The sequence below is a fragment of the Pithys albifrons genome, chromosome 2, assembly GCF_047495875.1.
Source record: "Pithys albifrons albifrons isolate INPA30051 chromosome 2, PitAlb_v1, whole genome shotgun sequence".
Classification (NCBI taxonomy): Eukaryota; Metazoa; Chordata; class Aves; order Passeriformes; family Thamnophilidae; genus Pithys; species Pithys albifrons.
Window position 1 is genome coordinate 121164030 of NC_092459.1, and position 25402 is coordinate 121189431.

Consider the following 25402-nt stretch of genomic DNA (forward strand, 5'->3'; position numbering starts at 1 on the left):
GGGAAGGATGCTTTGCTTCACCTGTTGTCCAAAAATAGTCTCTCCATCAGCTGCAGACCTATGGCTTTTCTTACCATTGAAGAACTCTTGTGTTGTCCCTTTGTTCCAGAACCAGGGTCTCTGTTCTCCATAGCAAACCTCAGATTCTTGCGTGTACCTGGGAGACATGGTCGTGGCAGGAGGAACACTCAGCTCATGACGTGCCTGTAAACTTGGGGACTTGTTCTTTGTACAGGCTGATGTCCTCGTGGAATTCGCTTTATTGTCTTTTCCTGACTTGTCCAGGTGGAAAGAATTTCCAAACATGTATACATCTGGTACCTGTATGCTGGCAAACACAGCTGACTCCCTGGCATTCAGCTCAGGCCACTGATGGGACACCACAAATCCTCTTTTTCTAGCTTTGTTTAGAAGTATCATCCAGCTGCACTTGTTTTGCAGGGCTGGTGTTGGAGCCACAGCTTTCCCCATAGGGAGGTCCTGCAGGTGATCAGAAGAGCCATTCACAGAGTGTGTGGCTGCAGCAGTGCCCTTGGGAGGCTGCCTGGAAGGAAGGGCAGTTCTTTGGGTGTGGGGCACAAACAGTGGCCTCAGCACAGTTACACCTTTGCTCCCCTGCAGTGCCACAGAACTTTGGTTCTGTCTGGCACAGCAGAAGGGACACAGCAGTGACCCCGGTGTGCTTGTGCCAGGAGTGGTGGGAGTGTGATCACAACTGCGGGATGTGCTGGAGTGTGACTGTGCAGCAGCAGTGCTCAAGTGCAGCTGTCCCTGAGCAAACCCCTCTGTTCCACAGCTTTGGGCTGCCTGGCTCACCTCCTGGTCGGAAGTGAAGGGATTTGTCTGGGAGGTTCTGGTCCTTTCTTAAATAAAAGTGTGCCTGTTTAAAGGTAAACCGGCAGGAGAAATGAACCCAACTCAAGGTTGTTTATGAGTCAGAGTTACAATTTACTAAAATGATTACAATAAATGCAACGATACAAAATAAAATTGGGTTTAACCCACAAAAACAGATGTATAACCCAGCACCCTGGGGTGAACAGAATGGTGCTTGTTAGCCCCTGTGCTGAGCACCACGTGGTCCCCCTGAGGACAAAGTAAAAGGAAAGGAAAACCTGTTGGTGAGGATGGTGGTCGCAGTCCTGTTGGGAGTTGCAGTCCTGTTGGGAGTTGCAGTCCTGTTGACTTTCTGGCCCTCTGGATCCAACAAGTGGTACCAAGAAGTCCCAAACCCCCAAGATTGTATATGGTCAGGTTCAGGTGGGAATGCCCAGTACCTCCCCCAGGGCTGGGAGTTTCACAGTGGGTGATTTAACTCTGTGAGTCATGGGACATTTTTGGAATCCTTGATGGCCCATGAGCAGACCTGACCCCTCAGGCTGGGTGTAAAGATGCTAATGCTTCCCCAGAGCAAAATTATCACACATTGGTGTGAAAACAAGGAAACACTCCCATTTCCCAAGGCTCTCTAACACCCAGCCTGTAGCCTGAGGGGTCAGGTGTGCAAATGATCCATTATTAACAGTTCATGAAAAATGACATGGAGCGGGTAGAATACACAGTTTTGGTTACAGCCACACAGTGATAAACTGTCCCAGCTGCTGAAGTAGGACAGGAAGTGATCATGACTGGATTTGTGATCAGAAGAGGAATCCTCCAGATAAGAAAGCTGTATCTCCAGTGGAGGCTGGAATTAGAGTTGGCAATGTTGCAGGATATATTGTTGTAGTGCTCTCCCAACCAGAAAAGGCACAGCTGTGTTCCCAGGAACGCTGGTTGTATTGGAGCTTGAGCCTTTCTCTTCAGCACTGCTACCTGTGCAGTGCCAGACAGACTGAGTTTGTGTTTGAGCCCTGGAGCAACAGTCACTCCAGGGTCTCTGACGATGCCAGGCCCATGTTCACTGCTTCTGGTCCTTGTTCTGTACAGCTGGCTGGTGCCTGAGCACTCTGCTCTGTTTACGTAAAAGGAGCAGGGCAGTGGTTTCCGTGGGTTTATGGGACACAAGGATTCAGTGCACTATGATCTGCACTTTAGTGCTCTGTCTCAGCACCGTGCTGGCTGCTGCTTCCAAAGCTCCTCTCCCCTTGTCTTTGGAAAGAGAGAATACTTGCTGAATATGGGGCAAAAATCTGGGCTAGGGGGGCTGTTGGTGTGCACTGCAGGACATCCTGCTGTCTTCTCGGGGAGGGCAGTGCCAGGAGAGCAGTGTCGTGTTGGAAGTGACTGGTATTGGTTCCTGTGATACCTGTTCAGGTGTGGGAGCAGCCCTTTGCTGCTTGCTGCTACCTTGGATGCAGGAGCATGTGCACTGGCTGGGACTGATCAGTTTCTCTGTTCTCTGTGTAAATCTCGATGTGCTGAGCGTCAGCTGTGGAAGAAAAAGAGAGTGGGAAGGAGAGAAGACTTTGCATACTGCTGAATTGCAAAAGCCACCCCTAATCCATTTGTTTACTAACCTTTTTTTCCAGAGCCATAAAGTGCAAGTTAATAGAGTTAAGGAGGCCAAGTGTCAAATGAGTGGGAAGCTTTGGAGATCTTGTGATGAGAACAGGAAAGACACCTACAGCTCTTAAAATTGCCACTGGTGTTCCTGGAGACCAGAATGTTCCAGCTGTTTTGTGGAGCTGCGGTCAGATGAAAATACTCCCCTGTGAGAGGTCGAAGTTGTGTCTGTATGTCTGTGGAGGAGTACACAGAACCACATGCAACAGCACGGTGCCCTGTGGGCATCTGTGCTGTCTCAGGAGGGGACAGGCTGCCAGATGTGTTCCTTGGACAGGCTGCCAGATGTGTTCCTTGGACAGGCTGCCAGATGTGTTCCTTGGACAGCCTGCTGGTACTCTGAGTGGGAGGGGCGCAGCATGTTCAGACAGGGTGCCCCGTGCTGTTGCCTGCTTGTGTTGGCATTGCTGTGAGGGGGTCCTGGAATTCTGTGGCAGTGTAAGAACCATTCACAGGTGGAAAGAAGTGATGGGTTTGAATTAAAAATCTGTTTTGACAGCTCTTGAAGTGCCCCAGCAGAAGGGAGGCCTCAAACTGGAGAGTCTCAGTGTCCTCTGTGGCTCTCAGACACAGCGATGATTGGCATGTGCTGAGTGAGACCTCAGAGGAGCACAGGGGGAGCTCCGTGGGGTGCAGTGCATATTTCCAGCTCACGCCTCCTTCAGGGACTGCTGTTGTTTGTCTCTCTTGTCTGCACCACACCCGACCTTGGACTCATTCAGGTCAGAGTCTGCCCTCAGTTCCAGGCCACAGGGCCAGGACTCTTACTTGGTATTAGCCCTGCTGTGGCATCATGGGGCCAGGTGTGTAAGTGTGAGTGCTGGTGCTGAGATTTGTGACCAGGAGAACCTGCTGGGACATAGAGAAAGGGAGTTCTCTGCTGAAAGGGCAGGATGGGAGTTGCTAAAGGACTGTAGGACACTCACAGGAAAAACAGAGTTTACAGCTTCTTGTCCTCAGAGTCAGCCATAATCTGCTTGGTCAGAGGTGCCTTGTCTCTCCTGCCCAGTCTGGTTCTTAGGTTGAAAGTCTGATGTTCCTTAGGTAAATTTCTTTTGAAGAGGTGGCTGGAGGCAGGGCCTGGTGCTCAGTTCTGTCCCTGTGTGCCCTGACTCTGACCCAGCTGTCTCTATGGATGTAAGTGCTTTGCTGTTCATCAACTCATTGACTTTATCTTGTTTTACTTCCCGCTCACGGGCTGCTCTGTTACAACAGTCTTTCATAGGATATTTGCTAATGGTGAGCAAACTTCTCCGCTCCTGTGATGTGACTCCACTTTTGTCATGTACATGATTTTATCTGTCTGTGTATCTGTATATATATATTTTTATATATATATAAGTGTGTGTATATCCATATTTGTAACACACAGTTCTATTACACACACTGATCTATTTACAGTGTTCCCTTGCTATAAGGCTGTATATACAACTGTTTGGCTTAGGTGCATCCTGCTTGGAGAGCTTGTGTTCTGTGCTGAGATGCAAACCGTTCCTGTGCTCTTGGCCAGAGCCTTACAGAGAGGGAGCACTGCCCTTTGTGAAGTCTCCTGGATGTTAGTTCTCTCCCTCTCCGTGCTCTTAGCGTGTGCTAGTCCACAGGCCCTGTGCATGCTGGTTCCTGCATGTCAACAAGCCATGCCTTGTTCTGAGCTTTTCCCAGCTGAACTTCCCACGCTCATTAGGCTCTTTCCTGCTGCTGCTCTGCTGGCCTTGGCTGGGCCCCAGTCCTGGACTAGCCCTGTTGTATGCTTGGCTATCCAACTGCTTGCTTGTAGTTTGAACTCCTTAGATGTGTTGGTTTTAAGATGAATGTTTCAGTGAATGTGTCTGGCTCCTGATGGCCAGAGCCCTCCCACCCCAAACAAGTCCCTGGGTTGAAGGAAGCTTGGCTACTGATTTTTCCCCAGCTGAAGCTCTGGTTTTGGGGAGATATGTGTGTACAAGGAGGGAGTTGGGCTGGTGGGGGTCAGAGAAGGATTTGAGTGCTGAAATTTGTACCCCTATTACATAGAATACCATGTTTACATTTAAAATAATTATTTTTTGCTATCAGGTTTGTTCTCAATGGTTAGAGTTTGTTTCTGCTGAGTTGGGAACCTGCCAACCATCAGCTGGAAGCAGTGGAAAGGGAAGGGCCTGACCAGATGAGCTCTGTGCCCTCTACATGTTGGCCGGAGGTCATGGAGGGCCACTCTGCATCTCCAGCAGAGCAGAGGCTCCCAAAAAGCTGAACCTGGGATCTGGTGTAGCTGAGGGGAATGGAATGGTGATGGAGTCAGGGCTTGAGTCCTGATAAGGGCAGGTGTCGTGGGCATGGCTGCAGGCTGGGCAGGATGGCAGAGTGGCAGCGGGCAGACTGATGTGGGAACAAGCCCATGGAGTGGGAATGTGGCCGGGCCTGGGTTCAGTCACGCTGAGGACAGCAACACTTAAGGCTGGTAGCCATTTCTCCACAATCCAGCCATCCCTGCCAGCAGAGCCAAAGCCCTTGGTTCTCACAAGGCAGGAGGAGCCTGAGCCAGCACTCTGTAGGTGTAAGGACATGCTGTGGTACCAGCCCTGTGCTGGAACGGCATCAGATGGCCTCTGGAATACTGAGCTTTCCTGGCTAGTTCCTTGTGAACTTGTTCTAACAGCCTGTTGTACCACAAAGTACTGTTGACATGTGGCAGGGAATTGTTTAAGCCTTAGACCTTGAGCAGTGATTTGTGTTTGAAAACACTAAATACAGGATATAAGGCTTCTCTTGTGCTTGAACATTGAGCTAAGGAGGCTGTGAGTGACATGCTTTCACAACTGACTTGCTTTAGTCATCAGTGCACTCCCTTGGATTTTGTTGCCTGATGTTTAAAGACTTGTCATGCTGGTTTCCACGTCCTTAACAGACACCTGAGGCACTCAGGTGATGTAGAAATAAGAGGTTACTGGGATATCTTGGATCTGGCTTTTTTATTTTTTCAACTATGGCAAGTGTGGTTTAGAGAAGAAATAAATGATAGTTGAAATCATTGGACATAGTAAAATCTGTCATGAGAATGGAAAACTTTTTCACTCAGGGTGGCACTAATGTAGGAAGATTTAACATGAACTGATGCAGTTCAGCTTCTTGCTGTAGTTTTGCGTGTGTGTCAAGCGTGTCTCCACCAAACCAAACATTTTCAGTTCCTTAGAAACTTGACAAACTAAGGCAGTTTCCAAGGTTTGTTTGTGACTACAGGTGCTGCTGGGAATGAGATTGGGCAGGTAAATAGTTTTTGGTGGAACTTTTTTGCCCAGAATGCTTCAGAAAGTCCAAGGTGGGATCCAGATTACTTCCAGGGGGAGGGGCTTTATTTTTTTGGAGGCTTTGTCTGCCTTGGGTCTGTGTTGTATTTGAGACTCAGTGGTGTAAAAGCCTCTCACCAAGTGAAGACACTTCTCCTTTGGGTTATTCTTGGGAAACTGTTGAACTAACTGGAATAGAATGAGGTTGACTTTAATTGTAGTGCTGTAGCTGCTGCTGTGATTGCTGGAGTGGCAGGAACAATTCCAGAGACTTGCCCTGTGTTTCTGTGTGAGCACAGAACTCGGGGCAGGAGGAGCAGCCGTGGGTAAGTGACAGTCTGTGCTTCGGTCCGTGTTTCGTGTTGGAAGTTGCAGCTACCCCTGACTGACCCCGTGTGCTCTGATCCAGCGTGTGTTTGGGGGAGTGGTGGGATTTTAGAGTTACAGTTAGTTGTAAGAATTGGTGGCCTTGTTGCAAAGATTTCCTTCTACTATGCTGTGATGACAATAAACTCACTTTTATTTTGCAGAAGGTTTAAAAACTGGCTCTTGCTCTGTGTACTTTCCTCCCTTGCTCAGTGTACCCTGTGTGTGCTGCTGTGAGTCAATTCACTCATGAAAACACCAGAAAACTATGATCTTCTACACTGGTTGCCCTTTTCAGTTAAACAGGACATTTTAAAAGGTTTAAATGTTTTGGTTTAGTGCTCTGGGCTATGGAACACCCCTTTTCTGAGGCCACTGTTATTTTTGAGTTGCATTCAAGGCACTGCTGCCTCAGCTTTGCAGGGCTCTGTTTTTCTCTGCCTTTTTGTGGCTTTCCCAGTGGATTGAGGGACATGTTTTATAGTCATCCAGGTCTTCATTCACCCATTTCAGTATTAGCACAGCAGTTGCAGGTGTCTGCTCCTTTCGGAGCCCTTGGATTGAAGGCTTTGGGAACCTCAGCAGTTTAGGAGGCTTCTTCATGCCAGTTCTGGAAAGATCACTTTGAACATAAACTGAGCAGGGGCAGCCTGGGGTGGCTGACCCTGCCTGAGCAGGGGATGAGCTGTGTTCTCAGGTCCCTCCCAGCCTGGACAAGTTTGTGATTTAGGCTTCGAGCTGTGTGGGCCAAGCAGTGTTTGCTCTCTGGCTCTTGCTTCCAGGGGTGAGGTTTGCTGTGTGTTAAATTTCTCAAGCTCCCTTTGGCATGTTACAACAGTAATCACAGATGTGGAGTTTGAAATTTGGGAAAGTTGAACTGGAAGTTCTAAAACTGGTGGGCACTAATTGCATTTTACTGGGATGTCATTTATACTGATCTAATTCCCATTTCTGTTAAGCAGAGCTGCTCACAATGGAAGATCATTTTCACAGTCATGTTTCTGAGGACTTTGTTTTCCAGTGCATGTCTGTCTTCTGGGAGTAGAGGAATCCTTCAGAATAGCTCAGTCTGTAGCATTTCAGCAAATGTCTCTTCTTGTTTTTCTGATTGCATGTAATTCTTGCACTGTGATTTTTATCTTTCTGATACCAATTCTGCATTGCAGTCAGATGGTGCAAGGGTTTGCATGGTCAGTGGGACCTTCATTCCTCTGGTCTAGAGCATGAAACTTGGTTTTGGGTGCAGATTTCAGATGTCCAGATATACTTTGTTTGCATCATGAACTCTTCAAGATAAAATGCCAATAAAGTCCTAAGTCCCTGCTTAGGAGCCTGCATGCAGCCACAATTGATGGGTACTAATCTTACAGGTCCTTTTTATCTGTTCTTGTGTTTCCTGCTCTGCCTACTTGCACTTTCTGCTTCCATGTATAGGTGTGGTCAAACACGTCAGGTTAAAATTCTGAGTGCCCTTTGACTTGAATATAAAAATACCACCCACTGCTTCATGAGAAATGACACAGGGTGATCATGTCCCTTTGTGGCACAATCATACAAGTGTATGTGCCTTGGCCCCAGTGGTGGTTGATGATGCCCTGGGCTGTGTTAGGCAAAGCATTGCCAGAGGAGGGAGAGGATGGTCCTGGCCCTCTGCTTGGCACTGGTGAGGCCACCCTGGAGTGCTGGGCCCAGCTGTGGCTCCCCAGGACATGAGGGACAGGGATGGGACAGGGAGAGCCCAGCGAGGGCCCCGTGGTGCTGCAGGGCTGGAGCTTCTGTGCTGGGAAAAGGCTGTGGGAGCTGGGGCTGCTCAGCCTGGAGCAGAGCGGGCTCAGGGAATCCATGGGTGTGGCACCTGCAGGGATGGGCCTGGAATCCATGGGGCTCGGGGAATCCATGGGGCTCGGGGAATCCATGGCTGTGGCACCTGCAGGGATGGGCCTGGAATCCATGGGGCTCAGGGAATCCATGGGGCTCGGGGAATCCATGGCTGTGGCACCTGCAGGGAGGGGCCTGGAATCCATGGGGCTCAGGGAATCCATGGGGCTCAGGGAATCCATGGCTGTGGCACCTGCAGGGAGGGGCCTGGAATCCATGGGGCTCGGGGAATCCATGGCTGTGGCACCTGCAGGGAGGGGCCTGGAGGTGAGCCAGGCACTCACGGGGGTGCCCAGGGACAGGACCAGAGGCCATGGCATGGGCTGGACTCAGGAAGGTCCCTCTGGACCTGGGACACCCCCTCAGTGTGGTGGTGCCACAAACAGTGATGGAGTCCCCATCCTTGGAGCTCTCCAAGGGCCATCTAGACATGGTCTGTGGCAGCCAGATCCGGGTGTCTCTGCTGGAACAGGGGGATTGGACAAGGTGACCTCCACAGGTCCCTCCCCATACACCATGTTTTTATGATTCTGTATTAATTTCTGTGGAGAGATATCCTTATCCAGTGTTTGTGTGACATCAGATCTCTGTTGCCAGTACCACTGGTTCTGCTCCATCAGTGTTTTCTCTGGAGTGAAGCATGGGCAGTGTTTAGCAGAGATTGGTTACCCTGCTGGGAAGCAATGTCAGTGGATGTGGCAGGGGTAATGTAAGCAGCCTGGGTGGCTTTACCTGGCTCTGGAAAGTCTGTGTAGTGAACTTTTCATATGCTGAACCTATTTGCCCTTTCAGCTCCTGATACTCAACTGTTAAAGTCCTGATGCTTCTGGTGAACTCAGTGTTGCAAGTATTTTGCAAACACTGTTTGCACACAATCCCTGATACAGATCTGAGGGTTGTAGGGTTCTTGTGTTCTGTGATCAGCTTAGATCTGCCTCTGCTTTTCCTGTTGGACTGTGAGTCTGATGGCTGTATGCTTCTTTTTATTCCAAATAACTTCCTAGTTCCTTATTTTCTAGGCCTTGCCCTCCTTAATAAAAAAGTCTTTGTCATTATGTGCAGAGGAAGTGAGCTGTGAAATATCTTGGGTTAGTGCACTCTTGTACCCTTTTGCAGGAGTGAAAGTGTCTCGAGCATACAAGTGCAGGGGATAATAATGTGGCCTTATACCTCTCCTGGCCCTGTGGCCACCCCTTTATAGCAGCAAAGAGATGATCTGGGGTTCAGTTGATAATTTGTGGGTCCCTGAGGTGCTCGGACAGCAGTTAATCATCCCACTGCTGGATTGCACAGCAACTCTGGGACAATCTTAGAGGTAATTTTGTTGATTGTTCTCACTGTTACCTGGTTTCCCTCTGCTTTCTGAGCCTGCTGAGATGTGTTGGATGGGGCATTGAGCCCTTTGCTGAGGAGCAGAGTCACATTCTCCTGCTTTGGAGCACACTCATACACTTACAGGAGCCCAAGCAGCTTAGTGGCTGCTGCAGGAGAGGCAGAGCTGTGGGGAGGACTGCAGAACAGGCAGGGAAGGACTGTGGGACAGGCTGTCCTTCCTGCCTGCAAGGAGAAAGTGCTGAATGCAGAGGAAGGTGGGTGTGAGTCGGACACCAGATGCCACATGAGAGAGAAATGTCTGTGCAGCGTGGAGTGTTCTGGAGGGAAAGGGGCTGTGTGCCCAGGCACTCTGCTAGACCTGCCATGGGGACAGCTGGCAAGGAATGCCACCAGTGTCCCTGGCTGGCACTGCTGACAGCTGGCAGGTGCTCTGATGAGCCTTCCACTTACCCTGGCCAGTTCTGCGTGTCCTTGAGGGTTAGGGAAGTCTGACCAGCTCTGCATGTTCCTGTAGGAATGCTGATTATCTCTTTATTCTTTTGTTATCAGATTGAGTTCAGCTTGCCAAAGGCAAGTTGCTTGTCCTACTGTGTGCTGTGCTCTTTCTGTTACCTGCCCTGCAAAGACATTGTATTTGGCTGAACCTATTTCTAAAACTCATCTTTGCTAATTCCCCACCAGGCTGATCAGTCTCCAAGGGCTGTGTCTTTCAGTCTGCCCCTTGCTGTCACCTTCTTGTGGCTGAGAAAGACACATTTGCTGTTAATGTTGGTGATCTGGCTTTCCTTTGTGACCTTCGTTGTTTGTCTTGGTCCATCTGTCTCTCACAGTGTGGACCAGCACAAGATCCAGCAGCGAGTGACAGGTGGCAGCCATGTCTGAGTCAGGCAGCAGAGCCTGTGTCAAAGGTACCTTCAGGTGTGCTCTTACCTTGTGCAGGCAGGACCTTGGTTTAACATGTACGCTCAGGTGAAGCTCTCCAGCCCCTGTCAGTGTTTAGTGGCCTGTGCATGAAGGTGATGCACCTGCAATAGCATAGTGACCAGACTGCATCAAACCCAAAGTTTCTTGTCCCAGCATCTAAAATTGTCACAGGTGTAGCAGCACTTCAGCCTGCTGTGCTGAACGTGCCTCCAGGGCGTTTTTCAGAGCTGACCTCCAAAGCAGGTTGTGCTGTCAGTGAGACAGAGCGGGACTGTGTCTGCCAGGGCTGTCCCTGCTCAGCTCTGAGGCACACAGGAAATTCTGGGGGTCTGATGCCATTGCTGTGCCCCTGCACTGCCTCGGCTCTGCAATAACAGAGCACAGTGATGTCTGTCACTTCAGACAAGCTGCAGGTGAGCTGGGAATACAAACCTCTCCAACAGGAACATTCCTTGCCAAGTGTGGCTGATCAAAGCCAGCTGCAGAGCCAATCTCTTCAACAGTGACAGAAAAACACCCAGTGGGACTCAGCAAGCTGGGAGGCACAAGGACCAGAGGGAACAGGTCCCTGGCTGACCCACAGCAGCAAATTTAGAGCTACCTGGCTGTGTGTCTGAGTTGGAGGTTCCCACAGACAGTGTGAGCCTGGCTCTTTCCAGAAATGCTGGTGCCACTGCAGAAGGTCTGTAGGACCTGGATGCAGAGGAGCTCGTTTTCAAGCCCTTAATTAAGCCTAGCCAGCCATTACAGATGGAGACTGCTGGGCTTCCACTCTACCTGCCTGGCTGGTATGGGAGTGCCTTGGTTACCACACCGTCACAGCTGAGATTTCTGTTGGTAATCTGGTCTGTGATTGATTACTGCTTCATCCCTCTCCTTAAATTGGCTGAGGAACCAAGAACAGAGTGGCTGGATAGTGGACTGGCCCTTGCCATCCAACGTGTGGTTGTAACAGGATTTAAAGACACACAGAAAAATTAAACTGATCACAACATCACATGGAAGGTGGTGACTATCCTTGGTTGATTCAGGAAGGTGACTGTTTTGGCTCCATGTTTGTCAGGATGGGGTTGTCCAGTTTTGGGTTCCTGTTTCCTCTTACAATCCATTGTACAGATAAGAAATGTAGAATGAGCAGAAGATTTGGAAAACAGGTTATTTTCTCACCCCCCAAGTCCCTCTGCCAGGCCTGCAGTAGCTGCAGTTTTATCAGGGATCACAAACACATGTATGATGGTTCTTGCACGCTGCATCCTGCAGACATCCAGGGTTCCCATAAGCAACAATACAAATCTGGTGTTAGAACAGAATGGTTTCTGAAGCCTTAACTACTCTCTTTAGAAGGCCTGGTATGAGAGCCCCTTGTGCTGGATGAGTCGCAGGCGCTTTGCTCTGTGTGCCAAGGCTGGTGCTGGACAGATGCATTGGGATGGGGTAGGGGCTGCTGCACCAGGGGTTGGCTCCAGCAGCACAGGAACACATCAGAGGACTGGGAAAACTCCAGTTGTAACTTATGCAGGAGTGTGAAATACAAAGCTGCACAGAGATCCAGAGCTCATCATTTGGGAACAGAGAAGTATCAGGTGTTTGCTGGCCACTTGAGGGAGGGTTTTGAGCCACTTGCCAAATAGAAGGTGTTGAGATCCATTGGGCAGTCCCCAGTAGAGAAAACTGATGTGACTGTGCATGGCCCATGGCCCTGGCCAGAGCTTGTCTAAAGCAGTTACTGAGAAAACAGATCAGGTCTTAGGAGAAAGAGGACACAATTTATGCTGCTTGGGGATGTGAAGGTGAGGGGACCTCGTGGTGTCTGGGAACAGGGGAGCACTAGGAATAAAGTCATCTTGCTGGGCTCCCAGGATTAGAGCTGGCACAAGAACAAAGAGCAGTAAGCTGCTTGGGAATGGTTGGTCGGGAAAGAAGCTGCTGGTCATTGGAGCAATTTCTGCTTCCAGTGCTCAAATTGGATCAAATGATTTGTTTGAGGCTTGCAGCAGAGCAGAGCTGAGTTACTGAGAGTGGTCCTTCTTGTCTGACTAGAGCTCAAAGAACATCTTTCCTTTGAGACTGGCAACTAGTCTGGTCTCATTCAGCTGGGAATCCTCTTTGGTGTGGAAAAATACAGGTGGTTTGGCATGTCTTGGGTGAGCCCACATTGTACCAGAACAGACCAGGACCGATTGTGATTGCCCAGGAGGGTGACCAGGTGGGAGATGAGCCTGAGACTGTGGGACTGGGCACATTCCAGCATAACAATAAAGATGCCAATGTGTGGTGGCTCTGTGCTCCCTGCCCACCTTGGTGTTTCTCCCTGACAGAGACAGCTGCTTGGTTTTGGAGGGTTGTTTGCAGTCTCTGCAGAGGTGGCTGTCCTGAAGGCTCATCTTTCATGGAGGTCCATACTTGTGCTTTGCTCACTGGTCTTGTGGCTGCAAGTTTTTCCCTCTCCACAGCTCCAAACGGTTTGCAGAGGTGTTGGCTGCTGGGAGGCCTCTGATGTCAGAGTGGTCACCTCCCTCTGCTTCAGCAGCTTGGCTTGACACTTGTCTGGAGGCACTCTGGCACCACTGTCTTTCTGAGATGTGTAAGAGTTGCCTCCTAGGTCCTTCCTCCTCAAACCCTGAGGTGGTGACTGATGGCAGTGACTTTGGCATCTCTGGATTGTGGTTCTGGATGAGTTGCTCATGACAAGTGCTATAGATCTGATTGAAGTTTGGCTCTTCAACTGGGAGTCGTTCCCAGATTGTCTTCCCACTTGGCAGTAGCTGTGGTCTTCAGGTTTGCCCTTGGAGGGTGATGCTAAGCTGCCCAGGAAACAATGCAGGAATGTATGGGTGCAGGTGACTGGAGAGGAGGGCTGTGAAGAGCCACATTAACTCCACTGTCCTGCCCCTTTGGGGCACCGAGGGCCCTGGAGTCGCAGGTGTTCCCTGGGACCTCATCAGGGATGGGCTATGGTTTCCTGTATCCTAAGCATTCCTGACTTTCTTCTAGTGGCACCGGACACGATTAATAACCACGTGAAGACCTGTCGTGAGGAACAGAAGAACCTACACTTCTTTGCCCCGGAATATGGAGGTATGGCATAACTCTGGCCACAAGTCTGGGTTTGTTGGCTTTATTGATGCTTCCAAGCTGTTCTGCACCTTGTTCTCAGCTCCAGGCTCCTCACAGGTGTCACATTAAGAGTTCTGAGTGATTTGCCTGATGAAATGCTTCAGCTCCTCTGTCCTTGGGTAGCAGAGGGGGGGAAGCTGCAGGACTGTCCCAGCCTGGCACAGAGTGGTTCTGCTGAGTGCAGGGCTCAGTGATAACAGTGCTGTTTCTGTGTTACAGAAGTTGCCAATGTCACCACTGCTGTGGACATCTACTCCTTTGGGATGTGTGCACTGGAGGTGAGTGTAGAACACGGGCTGTGGGAAGGAAGGAGATGGCTCTGGAGAAGCTGTGGCCATGGGTGGGTGTTATGGTTCGAGCTGGCAAAATGCCAACTGCCTAGTACAGAGTCAAAGGGGTCTCCTCCCAGGGAAAAGGAGTGAGGGGAAAAAACCAGAAATGAAGCTTTGAAATTGTGAGGTTCTTATATTTACACAGAAGAGAAGAAAATTTAAAACAGAATATGATATAACACATATTGAAAAGAAATAACAACACCTCCACTGAGTCACACAGTTAATAACCCGGATTCCAACCACCCAAACTCCAGAAAACCTCCCAAAAACTCTTCCTGAGAAACCTCCCAGCAAGAGAGAAAGAAATTAACAAGAAAATGTTCACCTCCCTAGATAAACAACAGCACTGACCTAATCTCAGCAGTCAGGGCAGCAGGATCCTCTCAGGTCAGGTGCAGGGACCAAAAGAGAGAGAAACTCCTCCTCCCTCTCTTGTTTTACCCCTTGACACTTCTTGATGATGTCAGATGATATGAAATACCTCTTTGGTTGCTTAAGTCAGGTGATGTTTGTCCCTTCTAACCTATGTCACATCCTTTGAGGCCTGCTAAAAACTGAGGCCTAAGTGAGACCTATACTGAAACTAAAGCCAAAACTACCACAGTGGGTTAGCTTGGTGATAAGTGTGTTTTGTTCTGAGAGGCAAGTGCACTTTGCCCTGGAGGGATGGATCCCTGTGGAGGCTCCCACAAGTCCCTTGCTAAGAAGTAAATTGCTCAGTGATGTGCAGTTCTTCCCAAAATTCCTAATGGGTAATGAATTACTGTGTGGGTCTTGGCCAGTCCCAAGGTCTGACCAACTGGCTGGTGGGAACAGTCACTGCTGCCAATTGTATGTAATGTCCATGTATGCTCCCAGCTGGGGGAGTGCTGTTTGTTCTGGGGTGTCTGGAGCAGAGGACAGCTGTAGTCCATCATTTTTCTGGGCCAGCCTGTGCACATCTGATAGAGGTGCTTGTTCCAGTCAGTGTAAGTCTACATACCTGGATGTAGCAGCTTTGTAGTTTCTCTGTCCTTGCTGTCAGCAGGCCCAAGTCCAGGACATGTGAGTTGTTGCTAGGAGTATTTTCTGGAAAGAATTGTCAGAAAAAGCCAACACAAAGAACTCTCAACCGGTGCTGCATATTCCATAACTGAAGCAGGAAGAGAACTGTGGAAAGACGCAACTTCTAGGAAGCAAAACTTGAACTGAATCTAAAGACCTTCTCTGCAATATTTTCCAGCCTCTCTTAGCTGGGAATTCGTGTCTGTGTTGGCTGGAACCCATACTGGATGCGTTGTGTGCTTGCTCTTGTTCTGTCATAGGGAGCTGTTCACACAGCTGGGACGGACACTGTCAGATTCTGGCAGTGATCCAGCCACTGCTTCGTTAGAGGATGGAATATCAAGTAGAATGACAGGCCAATGGATTGTGAGGTTCAGAAAGGGGACATGTGCTGTCCAGGGTGATGCTGGCAGAGTTCTCAGGTCTCCCTGGCAGTCTGTCAGGGTGCTGGGAGGGAACTGTCGTAGCGAGGCACCATTTTCTCTGTTTCTCCAAACTGTGACCTTAAGTAGCCCCAGACAGCTTGACTGTGGTCATCTCATGCTTAGTAGTGGTCTCCTGCAGTCTGTCATTCCCAGTGGAGTCTGATGCTCTGCTCTGTGTTTGCAGATGGCAGTGCTGGAGATCCAGGGGAACGGGGAGTCGTCCTACGTGCCGCAGGAGGCCATCAACAGCGCCATCCAGCTGCTGGAGGACCCGCTGCAGCGGGTGAGCGGGGAGGGCTGGCACCCCGTGTGCCTCGCTGGCATTGCTCTGGTGGCACTGCCCGGGGTCTCATGCTGGTTTCGTCTTTAGGAGTTCATTCAGAAGTGTCTGGAACAGGACCCTGGCAGGCGCCCCACAGCCCGAGAGCTGCTGTTCCACCAGGCACTGTTCGAGGTGCCATCACTGAAGCTGTTGGCTGCTCACTGCATCGTTGGGCACCAGCGTGAGTACAGAGCCCTGGCAGGCACATCCTCGCATCAGTCTGTGTTCTGCAGAGCTTTGCTGAGCTGTCAGTGCAGCAGCTCCCTGGGAACCCACCTCCTGCTGCTCTGCACAGGCAGGGACCTGGCATAGGATGCAGCTGTGGGGCCAGGAGGGCTGTGGGGCCCGACCTGCTCCAAGAGCATTGGAGAGCCTAAGGCCTCTGTACTTTTCATTGCTTTTCTGAGGCTGGAAAGGAACTGCAGTTGTTCTAACTTTTTCCTTTTTTTAAAATAGATATGATTCCTGAAAATGCTTTAGAAGAAATGACCAAAAACCTTGACATGAATGCGGTGTTGGCAGAGATCAATCATGAGGACAGGGAAGGAGTCAAGATGATGTGAGTCCCTGTGGTGTGCTCTAGGGGACTGCTGAGAGGAGCAGTGCTGGGACAGTGGGTCTGCGTGGCACTCTGCCCATCACTTCAGAGTTGGTGTTTCACCACTGGGGGAGACAATGGGAGCTGCTGGAGTTGGAGATGAAGGAGAAGCTGCCTGTCTGGATACACACAGTTCTGGGGAGACTCCTGGGTGGAAGGAGACCTTGCATCTGTGTCCTGGGAGTAGATTCCGTGCAGCTGAGATGTGAATTGTTTCCCCAGTGGAGGGGTGGAAGTGAACATGCTTTAGTTGGAACAGTCCTCAGTGAAATATTACTGAACAGTTTGGAGAGGTGCTCAGACCAATCACTGCCTTGTCAGATGAAGTCCAGCACCTTGGAGGAAGGGCTTCTCTGCATTTTCCTAATGAGCAGCTTATTCCACACTCTGCACAGGGAAAGGCAGTCTGGGCAGCTGTCAGTGATGCACAGCACCACTTACACTGTAGGGGTGGCTCCCTAAGGGAGTAACTAATACATACAGAGCAAGCAGAGTGCCAAAAAGTGATGTACATTTTGGATAACAAAGCCTTGGCTAGTGGAGGCATTAGCTGAAAAGATTGAGATGTGAGTATTGTATTTCCAGAGAAGCCCAGGGTGCTTCCAGGGAAGCCTAGAGTTCTGGGATGCTCAGACTGCTGAACAAGAGTAACCAAGGTGACAAGGAAGAAGCTCTGTCCATTTAGGCAGCATTCTGAGCCATAGAGACCCTTCTAAAAACTGACCTTTCAGTTGTCATAGTGCTAGGAAATAATGCTTCAAAGCAGCCTTGAGACAGGGCTTTGGCTATTCAGTGTTTGTGTCAGCCAGAGGGCTGGTGTGGCAGGTGTCTGTGAAACACCTCACCAGGAACAGTGTCATTGGGTCACCTTCCAAATAACTGTGCACTGGACAGCTCTGCAGAGGTGAAACTGCTCTGCCCTGACTGCTGCCTTGTCCTTAGCTCCAGTGGGTAGTTGAGTCCTTACGGTAAGATTGGAGCCTGTTCGATCTGTAGCTGCCTCTGTCCATACCTGTCCTGCCCGTGGACACAGCCCAGGACAGGGGGATTTGAAACTGAACCCCAAGAGACCTGAGTGGATGGCACTGTGAGATGACTTCTCATCTCAATATGGTTTTTGTTTTGTTCTCCAGCTTCTCACAATCTCCGGCATTGGAGCTGGACAAGTTCCTTGAGGATGTGAGGTAAGAGGGTTTTTTAAAGGGCAGCTTTAACTGTGTAGGAGACTGGGAAAATTTTGGAGAGCCATAACCTCAAACTCTGCTCATTTTTTGTAGAAATGGAATCTACCCCCTCACAGCCTTTGGGATGCCGCGGCCTCAGCAGCCACAGCAGGTTGTGGTGAAATCTCCCATTGCTCCTCCATCAGTGAAAACCCCAACTCCGGAGCCCGCTGAGGTGGAGACCCGCAAGGTGAGTGCTGGGGCTCCGGCTCCCTGTCCTGTCCCTGGGCAGGAGAGCTGAGCAGTCACTTACAGGGTCTGTGCCTCTGTTCCAGGTGGTGCTGATGCAGTGCAACATCGAGTCTGTGGAGGAGGGCGTGAAGCACCACGTATGTTTCCATGTCTGGCTGAGCTGAGGGGAGACCGGGGCAGTTGTGCAGAGCTCAGGCTCTGATGTGCTGCTGGTCCCTGGGGGGACCCTGTGCTGCCACAGCCACCACTGTCTGATTCAGGCCTGTGCCTGCCACTGACCTGTGGCCTCAGCCCACCCCCAGGTCCAGGCTGCCGCTGTGGGACAGTGTTGCTGGCTGCAGTTTGGGATGAAACTGGCAGAGGGTGCTCTGTTAGACCCCCATGGGGCTCCCGAGGGGTGGTTCCCATCCCAGGGGGCATTTCTGGGGGTGCTTCAGGCTGGCTGTGGCAGCCTGCAGGACTGCAGGCCCTCATGAGAACTTCTGTGCCCTGCAGCTGACACTGCTGCTGAAACTGGAAGACAAGTTGAATCGACACTTGAGCTGTGACCTGCAGCCCAGTAAGTTCTTTCCTCAGCCCAACAAATACCCTTCTGACCGTGCTGAGGTGCACTGAGGCCAGCAGTGGGCTGGGAACGGGGAATGACACCCTTCCTTGTGTTGCAGATGACAACATCCAGGAGCTGGCAGCTGAACTGGTCCAGCTTGGGTTCATCAGCGAGGTAAGGAGCGGCTCAGGTAGAGCTGTAGGCCTGTGTACCTTTCTCAAAGTTCAGTGATTCGTGATCAGACCTTTTCTGGGGGAGAGGCAGAAGGAATAAGCCTTGTCCCTGCCCTGAGGTGTTCCAGCCAAGCTCTCAGCTTTGAGTGGACGCTGTCCTTGTTTTCCCCAGGCTGACCAGAGCAGACTCACCTGTTTACTTGAAGAGGCATTTAGCAAGTTCTACTACACTCGGAACGGAGCCCTGACAGCAGTGACTGTGTCATCTTAGCCCTGTGGCTCCCGGGCGGCCAGCGCGACCTCGCTGCCTGCAGACCCCTCTGTGTCTGCCCCCCACCGTTGGGCCTCCGCCCGCCCCCAGCTGCAGTGCTTGGAAGCTCCTCCTGCATGTGCCGTGGCTGGGCTCAGCGAGTCCTCCCTGCCCGCCTCGCAAAGGGGACTTTGCGCATCAGTATTATTTCCAGCCCTGTTTTTGTTGGGATTTTGCCCAGGTCATGCTGCAGAGCTGAGGCCTGGCTCGGGATGTTCTGCAGCCCCACTCATGTGCATGGAGTTTGTTCTGTTTGAATTGTACAAAGTGTCTTTTGCACAGCACAGAAATGGGTTTTTTCTTTTTTTTTTTCTTTTTTAATTTAAGAGCAGGGGTGCGCCCCTAAGCCCTGCACCCTTCAGCACCCCAGTCACTCCCCCCGTTCCCGGCCCGCGGGGCCCGGGGCTGGCCGGGCTGCCCCGGCGCTTCGCTCCCGCCCGCGGCTGCACTTTGTTTACTGGTTCGCACCCTCCGGGGCCGCGGCGTGAGCCGGTCCCGGTCTGCGGCATCGCGGTCCTTGCAGCTCCCCCTGCGCCCTCCCGGCGGGTTCCGGCGCTGCGGGAGCTGCAGCGGCCCCGGGCCCGTCCCGTCCCGTCCCGGTGCGCGGCGGGGCCGAGCCGCGGCTCCGGCATCTCATTTCTATCATTTCCTATTTTTAATAAACTGTTTTGTAAATACGCGAGTGCCGCCTCCTTCCGGGCGGGGCGAGGGGGCCGGGCCGGGGCCGCCCGTCCCTCCCCGGGGCGGTGCGAGGGCGGCGGCGGCGATGGCCGGGGGGCGGCGGGGCCCGGGGGCGCTGGCGGAGCCGCGGCGGCTGATGCGCTCGGGGCTGGGGCTGATCGTGCTGGGCCACGGCAGCCTCGTGCTGGGCGCCATCGTGCACGGCTCGGTCCTGCGGCACGTGGCCGGCGCCCGCCGCGCCGTCACCCCCGAGTACGCGGCAGCCAACGTGGTGTCGGTGTGCGCGGGGCTGCTGGTGAGCGCGGCGGGGCCGGGCGGGGCGGTGGGCGCTGCCCCGGCCCTGCTGAGCTGAGCTGAGCGCGTCTCCCCCCAGAGCATCGCCGCGGGCATCGTCGCCATCCTGGTGTCGCACAACCTGCTCCGGGCGGCCTTGGTGAGTGGGGGCCGAGCGGCCCGGGGGCCTCGGGCAGCTCTGCCTCGGCGGCAGCCGCTCCCTTGGACCTTGGCCCCGCGGGCGCCTTCCGCTTCGGCGGCGGCTGCCGAGGCTGCGAGTGTCGCCTCTGCGCGGCTCGGGCGGCACCGGGAGGGCAGGAGCGCTTCGATGGGCGGAACTGCGGCCGGGTCGGGGGTCCCGCGTGGGCTCGTGGGGTGGGCGGACACGGAGCGGGGGGCGCGGGGCTGGGCTGTGGCTCCAGCTCACAGGGGGTGAGGGATGTGAAAGGTGTGAGCAGCTCACCCAAGAGCGCCGCTGAGCCGTCCTGGAAGGGGCGAGGGACAGTGCGTGCCCTCCAGGAGCAAACGCCTGCCGGGTTCCCAGCGCGCCGTGACCCGGCAGAGCAGCCGTGTAGGGGAGCGCGGCCGTGGCGTTTCCCCCAGCTTGGGCGAGCCCCACTCGGTGTTTTTGTTGCCTGCAGCACTGGACCCTGCTGAGCGTGTCCCTGCTGAACTGCCTTCTGTCCACGGCGTGCAGCGTGGGGCTGGCACTGGCCATCGCCCTCACGGTGCACGGCCGCGGCACACACCTGGTCCGGGGCTGCAACAGCTCCGCGCTGCCCGCGGACGCCCGCACAGCCATCGCAACCAACGACTGTCCCTTCAACACCACGCGCATCTATGTGAGTCTGCGAGGCCGCCACTCACCCCTGCGCCTCCTGCCAGCCTCTTTCTGTTTCTGCTTCCTCCCGTTTTCCTTTCGCTCTCCGTCTCCCTCTTCCCTCCCCTGCTGCCGGGCGTGCGGGCGGTGTGTTGCGGTGCCCATTGCCCGCTGACCCCCTCCCTGCTCCGCAGGACACAGCCCTGGCCCTCTGGTTCCCGTCGCTGCTGTTGGCTGCCGCCGAGGCCGTGCTCTCGGGCAGGTGCTGTTTGGTGGCCCTGGTCTTCCGGGGCATCGGGCCCTGTGCACGCAGCTATGGCAAAGAGCAGGTACACCCCATCAAGCCATACAGGTCTCCCCGTATCTGCCCTGCAATTGCTGCCTTTGTGGGGCATTTCCAAGGTGCTGCTGGGCACAAGCAGGCTGTGCGCCAGTGGGACGGGATGCTGAGTTGGAACCTTTTCTAGCCAGCCTTGGTGCCAGACTGGCACCCCTTCATCTTGGGGAGTTGTAGAGGGACACTTTTCTTCATGCCCCTGATAGCCAGGCTTGTTCTTTCCTTGTGTAAATGCTGCCCATCACCCACCCTTGCTCCCCTCTTTTTTTTTCCCCTTTTTTTCCTCTAGCTGGCCAGGCCAAGTACAGCAATGGAGAGGCCACCCCAAGAGAGGCAGCAGCTCCTGGGGGGGCTGGCTGAGTCTCGTGCCTAGCTGAGGAGGTGACCGCCGTGCGTGGGCCACGCTTGGGGACAGGGGGACGCAGGCTCTGCCATCAAAAGGGCCCCTGCCCCCCCAGACCCCCAAAAGACTCTTCCCAGGCACATGGCCAGAGGCATCAGGGCCCTGCAGCACAGCCTGGCACTTGCACGTGCTCCTTCGCTCCCAGGTGGTGCTGCAGGAGTGCTGTGATCCAGCAAGGTGACATCACACCTGTACCACACTCCTGCCATGGTGTTGGTGTGGGCAAGCTGGGCTGCAGGGTTGAGGGGTGTTCCTTCCCTCTCCCCCTGCCCACCACCACACCTGGGACAGCTCTTGCAGGTCAGAAGGTGCTTTGAGCCCCAGATGCTCTCCCCTTCTCTCCCCAGGCTGCCAGGCCTTTCCAGGCACACTGAAGGCTCTGTCAGTAGTGATGGGGGCAGGTAGAGGTGCTGGGGCCCAAGTCCTGGTGGCACTGCAGGTCAGCTGGCAAGGCAAAGAACAGAAGGTGAAGAATCCCTTTGGTGTGAGTCTCTGGTTTCTTGAGTAAATAAACTTTTCCTTTCCACACTGGCTGCTGTGAGTTGCTCTGCTGGGCAAGTGCTGGCTGGGAGCTTGGCCTGCTGAGGGAAGGACTGTGCAGCAGGGAGATTCCATCTCCATGTTTGCCACTCCCGAGGCACAGGGATGTTGATAGAGCCACGGTCCCAGTGTGACAGTCACCCACCCGTGTACAGGGGTACAGCCCTGTGCCCTGCAGGTGTTCTGGGCTCAGCATCCCCTGACAAACAGGAGCACAGGAGGACTGAGATATGTTTATTGAAGGTGGAAGGGGAGGGTGCTGAAGAACTGGCCTGAAGGCTGCTGCAGTCCTGCTCACTGGAATGAGAAGCTGGTGCTGGGGAGTCCCCCACACCACCGGCGGAGGAACTCGATCACGTCCTGGCCTGCAGGGCTGTGGGATGTCTGCGGAACGAGAGAGGCCTTGGCACTGGTGCCTTGCCTGAGAGCACCCTGGGGGCTGGCAGGGCTGGGACTGTTAATCCTCACCCAGTAGCACATTGGGAGAGTGCAGTGAACCTCCCTGGGACAGTGACTCTCATCAAGCAAGACTGTACTGTCAGTGTGAGGGGTGGAACCCACACCCACAGCCTGTGTCCCTGGCCCACAGGGCCCTGGCTCACCTTGACAGCCATCATGAACTTGTACCATGCATCCTTGTTGACTTCTCGGCCTGGCTTCAACTCAATCTTGTTTCTTAGTACAGGGTATCCTGGGCACAAAGTGACACATTCAAACAAGCTGAGCCCCACAGCAGACCCCCACCTGGTGCATCCCTTCCCTCTGCCATGGCTGGGGCTTCCCCCATAGCGTAGTGGGGAGGGGGATGATGCTGTCTCAGGGTTTAGGAGACCTGAATGAAGAAGAGGGTGCTCTAAGTGGCAGGATCAAATTAAGATGAAGGCTGAACTGTCCTTCGGCAAGGACATCCAAGTGGGTAGGTCAAACAATGGCACCCAGCTCCTGACTTTTAAAGCCTGTTTCTGGTGGGCCACCCCTGCTTTCCCTTCCCCTGTCCTCTTTAAGTCCTGGACTGCAGTCCAGTACTGTCTGAAGTGTGCAAATGGGGAACAGAACTTGCCAGAAGGGACAGCTTTTGTAGAGCAGGGCAGAGCAGGGCCATGTGCTGCCCATGCACAAGTGCCTGTGCCAGCCAGGCTACACTCCCTAAGCAGAGACCCATCACAGAATCACATGCAGTGGCTGAGGTCAGAAGGGCTCTGGAGTCTGTATGGTCCAACCCCCTGCTCAGACAGAGCCACCCCAGCCCAGGACTGTGTCCAGATGGTTTTTGACCATGTTGAAGGACAGAGATGCCACAACTTTGGTGCAACCTGTTCCAGTGCTCAGTCACCCTCAGTAAATAAAAGGATCCTTGTTATCTCCCCCAGCAGTGCTGATTCCCCACAGCCACAGTCTCCCCACTCCTTACAGCACAGCCTGGATGCCCCAGACCTGCCTTGCAGGATGCTCCTGCTCCCTGCATGGCACCATGTCATCCCTTGTCTGAGTGAGCTGGGCTGGAGCTTACCTGTGAGCAGGCAGGGCAAGGAACGCACACCAGTTCCTGCTGCCACCAGTGAGGCTTCATAGGTGTTGCGCTCATCCTGTGGCAGCACCTGCTCCAGCTGCTGGTCCATGGACATGGTGAGCACCCAGTCCTTGACCTCCTCTCGCTGCTCCTCCTGCAGGCACAGGCCAGTGCATTGCCTGGATTGCTGCTGCCTGGTTGCAGCTCCACAGCACCAGGAGCAGAGGGGAGAGCAGGACACAGGCATGCAGGATGTGCACACACATGTGGGTGGTGCACATGGGGGGGTGAGTGTGCGTGTGTATGTTGGGGAACATGAGATAGGATGTGTGTGTGGGACACGTGTATTCGTACGCGTGTGCTTGCAGTGGGGTGGGGGGCACAGAGCAGGGACAGTGCTGGATCCACTTCCATTCCCTGCAGTCCCTGCTGTCTCACCCTCACCCCAGTCCCTATTCAGAGGGCCCTGAAGTACCATCACTGCTTATGGAAGCTGGAGAGTGCAGGTGACACTCACAGGCACATGCTGCTGGGCTGGAAGTGGCACTTCAAAAGGAATGTCTGTTCTCTGGAAATCTGAGTGGTCCAGAGAATCCAGGTTCCCTTCTTCAATGGCCTGGGAAAGGAGAAATGGTGGAGCACTGGGCAGAGCCAGCTGTGGAGCTCACAGTACAATTCATGGTAAGGATGCCCCTGTCTGTGCTTTAGTGACCCGGCCCTCCTGGCATCCATGCCCACCGTCTGCAGTGCCCCTGGGACACTGCCCTACTCAGACTTGTCAGGTGGCCTCAAAGAAGGGAAAGATGTAACTGGGGGCTTTTGTTTTCCCCCAGCAGCTGCCAACAGCACTTGGGAGTGTGGCACAGTGAGGTCTGTTAGCTCCCTTGGGTTTGGTGTCTCTGATGCCCAACCTGTTGGTCAAAGAAGGAGGATGAGGGGACTCCTGACTCTTGTATCACAGTGGCCAAGGCACTGGGCTGTGGCCTCCACCCCCCAGGTAGTCTTCCTTCCCTTGGAACAACTCAAGTGAGGTCATCCTGAAAGCTGTAATGGCACCTGCAGCCAAAAGGACTTCAGGCCTAAACTGTCAGGCCCAATGTGCTCTTTGCTGTCACGTGCACAGTGGCACTGGCACTGGCTCTCCAGGTGCCCTCCATGGCAGTTCCACCCACAGGTGGTGGGAGGGTACCCAGTGCTGTGCACACACACACTGAGTGGGGTCTGGGGTTCTCCATCAGCATGAGCTCCAACGTGCTGCCACGCAAGAGCCTCAGGTGTGCCCCCTCGGGGGGCTGTGGTGGCCCTACAGCCCAGTGTCATTTCAGTGGGACAGTGCTCCCCCCGCAGCCCATACGCACATCTGTGAGGTCCAGGAAATGGTTCAGGAAGATGAATGCCATGTTCTCCCATCTGACAGCCTGGTACAGAGAGGAGCCCTGAGTGAGACCAGGCAGCTCATCCTCACAGCCACAGCTTTCTTCCCAGAGCCATGTCTGGGAAGGGCATGGCTCCCTTTGTGCCACAGCATCGCACTTGCAGCACAGGAAATGGACAAGGAGACTGCACATCCCAGCTCATCATCCCTGAGGAACAAATCCCTGGGACAACCACCCCATGGACCACAAGCTGTCCCACACAAGGGAGCCAGACATCATGGCCAGGCTGGATGAGGCTTGAAGCAACCTGATCTAGTGGAAGGTGTGTCTCTGCCCAGGGCAGAGGGGGGAACAAGATGAGCTTTAAGGTCCCTTCCCACTCAAAGCATTCCATGATTCCATCATTGTACAGCCAGTTCCAGGCCATGAGGACATACTGCTATCCTCGCCATGTGCCACTACACCTGGGCAGACTGTCAAACCCAGAGCAGAGCTGAGCAGTCTCACATCCACACTAACAAGCTATAGTGCGGCCTCTGTCCACCCCCTGGCTCTGCAGGTCCTGCCAGCTGGGTGAGACCTGTTCCCCCACCTGAGGCTGCCCAGCTGCTGCAGTCTGGCTACTGGGCTGCCAGTGCAGCCAGGGCCCGGGCATTTGGGAAGATAAAGTTGAGACTCCCTGAGCCCAGGGTGCTCCACCTCCTCCTCTGCTCTGGTGGCAGGTATTTCTTACCTTGGCAGCTATCCCAGCCTCATAGAAAGCCTTGTCTGCAGGGAGCAGATCCGTGTGGCGCAGCAGGGAAATGGACAGCTGGGCAGCCATGGTGTCCTGTGGACATGGAGGACAGAAAAGCCACAACAATTCAGCACAGAAGAAACAAGTTGGAAGGGATCTCATAAGA

At 53.4% G+C, this 25402-nt stretch overlaps 3 protein-coding genes across 4 annotated transcripts in view; 2 read left to right on the forward strand and 1 right to left on the reverse strand.

Annotated features, from left to right (window-relative positions):
* The window catches only part of NRBP1 (nuclear receptor binding protein 1), a 35880-nt gene extending 16630 nt beyond the window's left edge, over positions 1–19250 (forward strand). Inside the window, exons 8-18 of the mRNA XM_071547709.1 lie at positions 13269–13352; positions 13611–13669; positions 15380–15478; positions 15566–15698; positions 15974–16076; positions 17249–17299; positions 17393–17528; positions 17614–17667; positions 18026–18089; positions 18196–18251; positions 18423–19250. Coding sequence (XP_071403810.1) covers positions 13269–13352; positions 13611–13669; positions 15380–15478; positions 15566–15698; positions 15974–16076; positions 17249–17299; positions 17393–17528; positions 17614–17667; positions 18026–18089; positions 18196–18251; positions 18423–18521 — 938 coding nt within the window. The 3' untranslated portion in view covers positions 18522–19250. The remainder of the gene's footprint in view (positions 1–13268; positions 13353–13610; positions 13670–15379; positions 15479–15565; positions 15699–15973; positions 16077–17248; positions 17300–17392; positions 17529–17613; positions 17668–18025; positions 18090–18195; positions 18252–18422) is intronic.
* A 45-nt stretch (positions 19251–19295) lies between these two features.
* On the forward strand, positions 19296–21602 carry KRTCAP3 (keratinocyte associated protein 3). Of its 2 annotated transcripts, XM_071547712.1 has the most exons (5): positions 19296–19536; positions 19615–19674; positions 20156–20356; positions 20529–20663; positions 20961–21602. In XM_071547712.1, exons 1-5 carry the CDS (start codon positions 19327–19329, stop codon positions 21042–21044), a joined length of 690 nt encoding a protein of 229 aa, XP_071403813.1. In that variant the 5' UTR covers positions 19296–19326; the 3' UTR covers positions 21045–21602. The 2 variants fall into 2 exon arrangements, with proteins under 2 accessions (XP_071403813.1, XP_071403814.1); XM_071547713.1 differs by lacking the exon at positions 20529–20663.
* Positions 21603–21827: 225 nt separating this feature from the next.
* Positions 21828–25402, reverse strand: part of IFT172 (intraflagellar transport 172) — a 40108-nt gene continuing 36533 nt past the window's right edge. The window contains exons 43-48 of the mRNA XM_071547708.1: positions 25234–25329; positions 24483–24542; positions 23642–23740; positions 23125–23278; positions 22217–22305; positions 21828–21998 (exon numbers count right to left, since the gene is read on the reverse strand). Coding sequence (XP_071403809.1) covers positions 21909–21998; positions 22217–22305; positions 23125–23278; positions 23642–23740; positions 24483–24542; positions 25234–25329 — 588 coding nt within the window. The 3' untranslated portion in view covers positions 21828–21908. The remainder of the gene's footprint in view (positions 21999–22216; positions 22306–23124; positions 23279–23641; positions 23741–24482; positions 24543–25233; positions 25330–25402) is intronic.

Coding starts and splice junctions, on each gene's coding strand:
- KRTCAP3 (XM_071547712.1), top strand. CDS start 19,327: ATGGCCGGGGGGCGGCGGGGCCCGGGGGCGCTGGCGGAGCCGCGGCGG. Junction 19,675..20,155: donor ACCTGCTCCGGGCGGCCTTG/GTGAGTGGGGGC, acceptor TGTTGCCTGCAG/CACTGGACCCTGCTGAGCGT. Junction 20,357..20,528: donor TCAACACCACGCGCATCTAT/GTGAGTCTGCGA, acceptor CCTGCTCCGCAG/GACACAGCCCTGGCCCTCTG.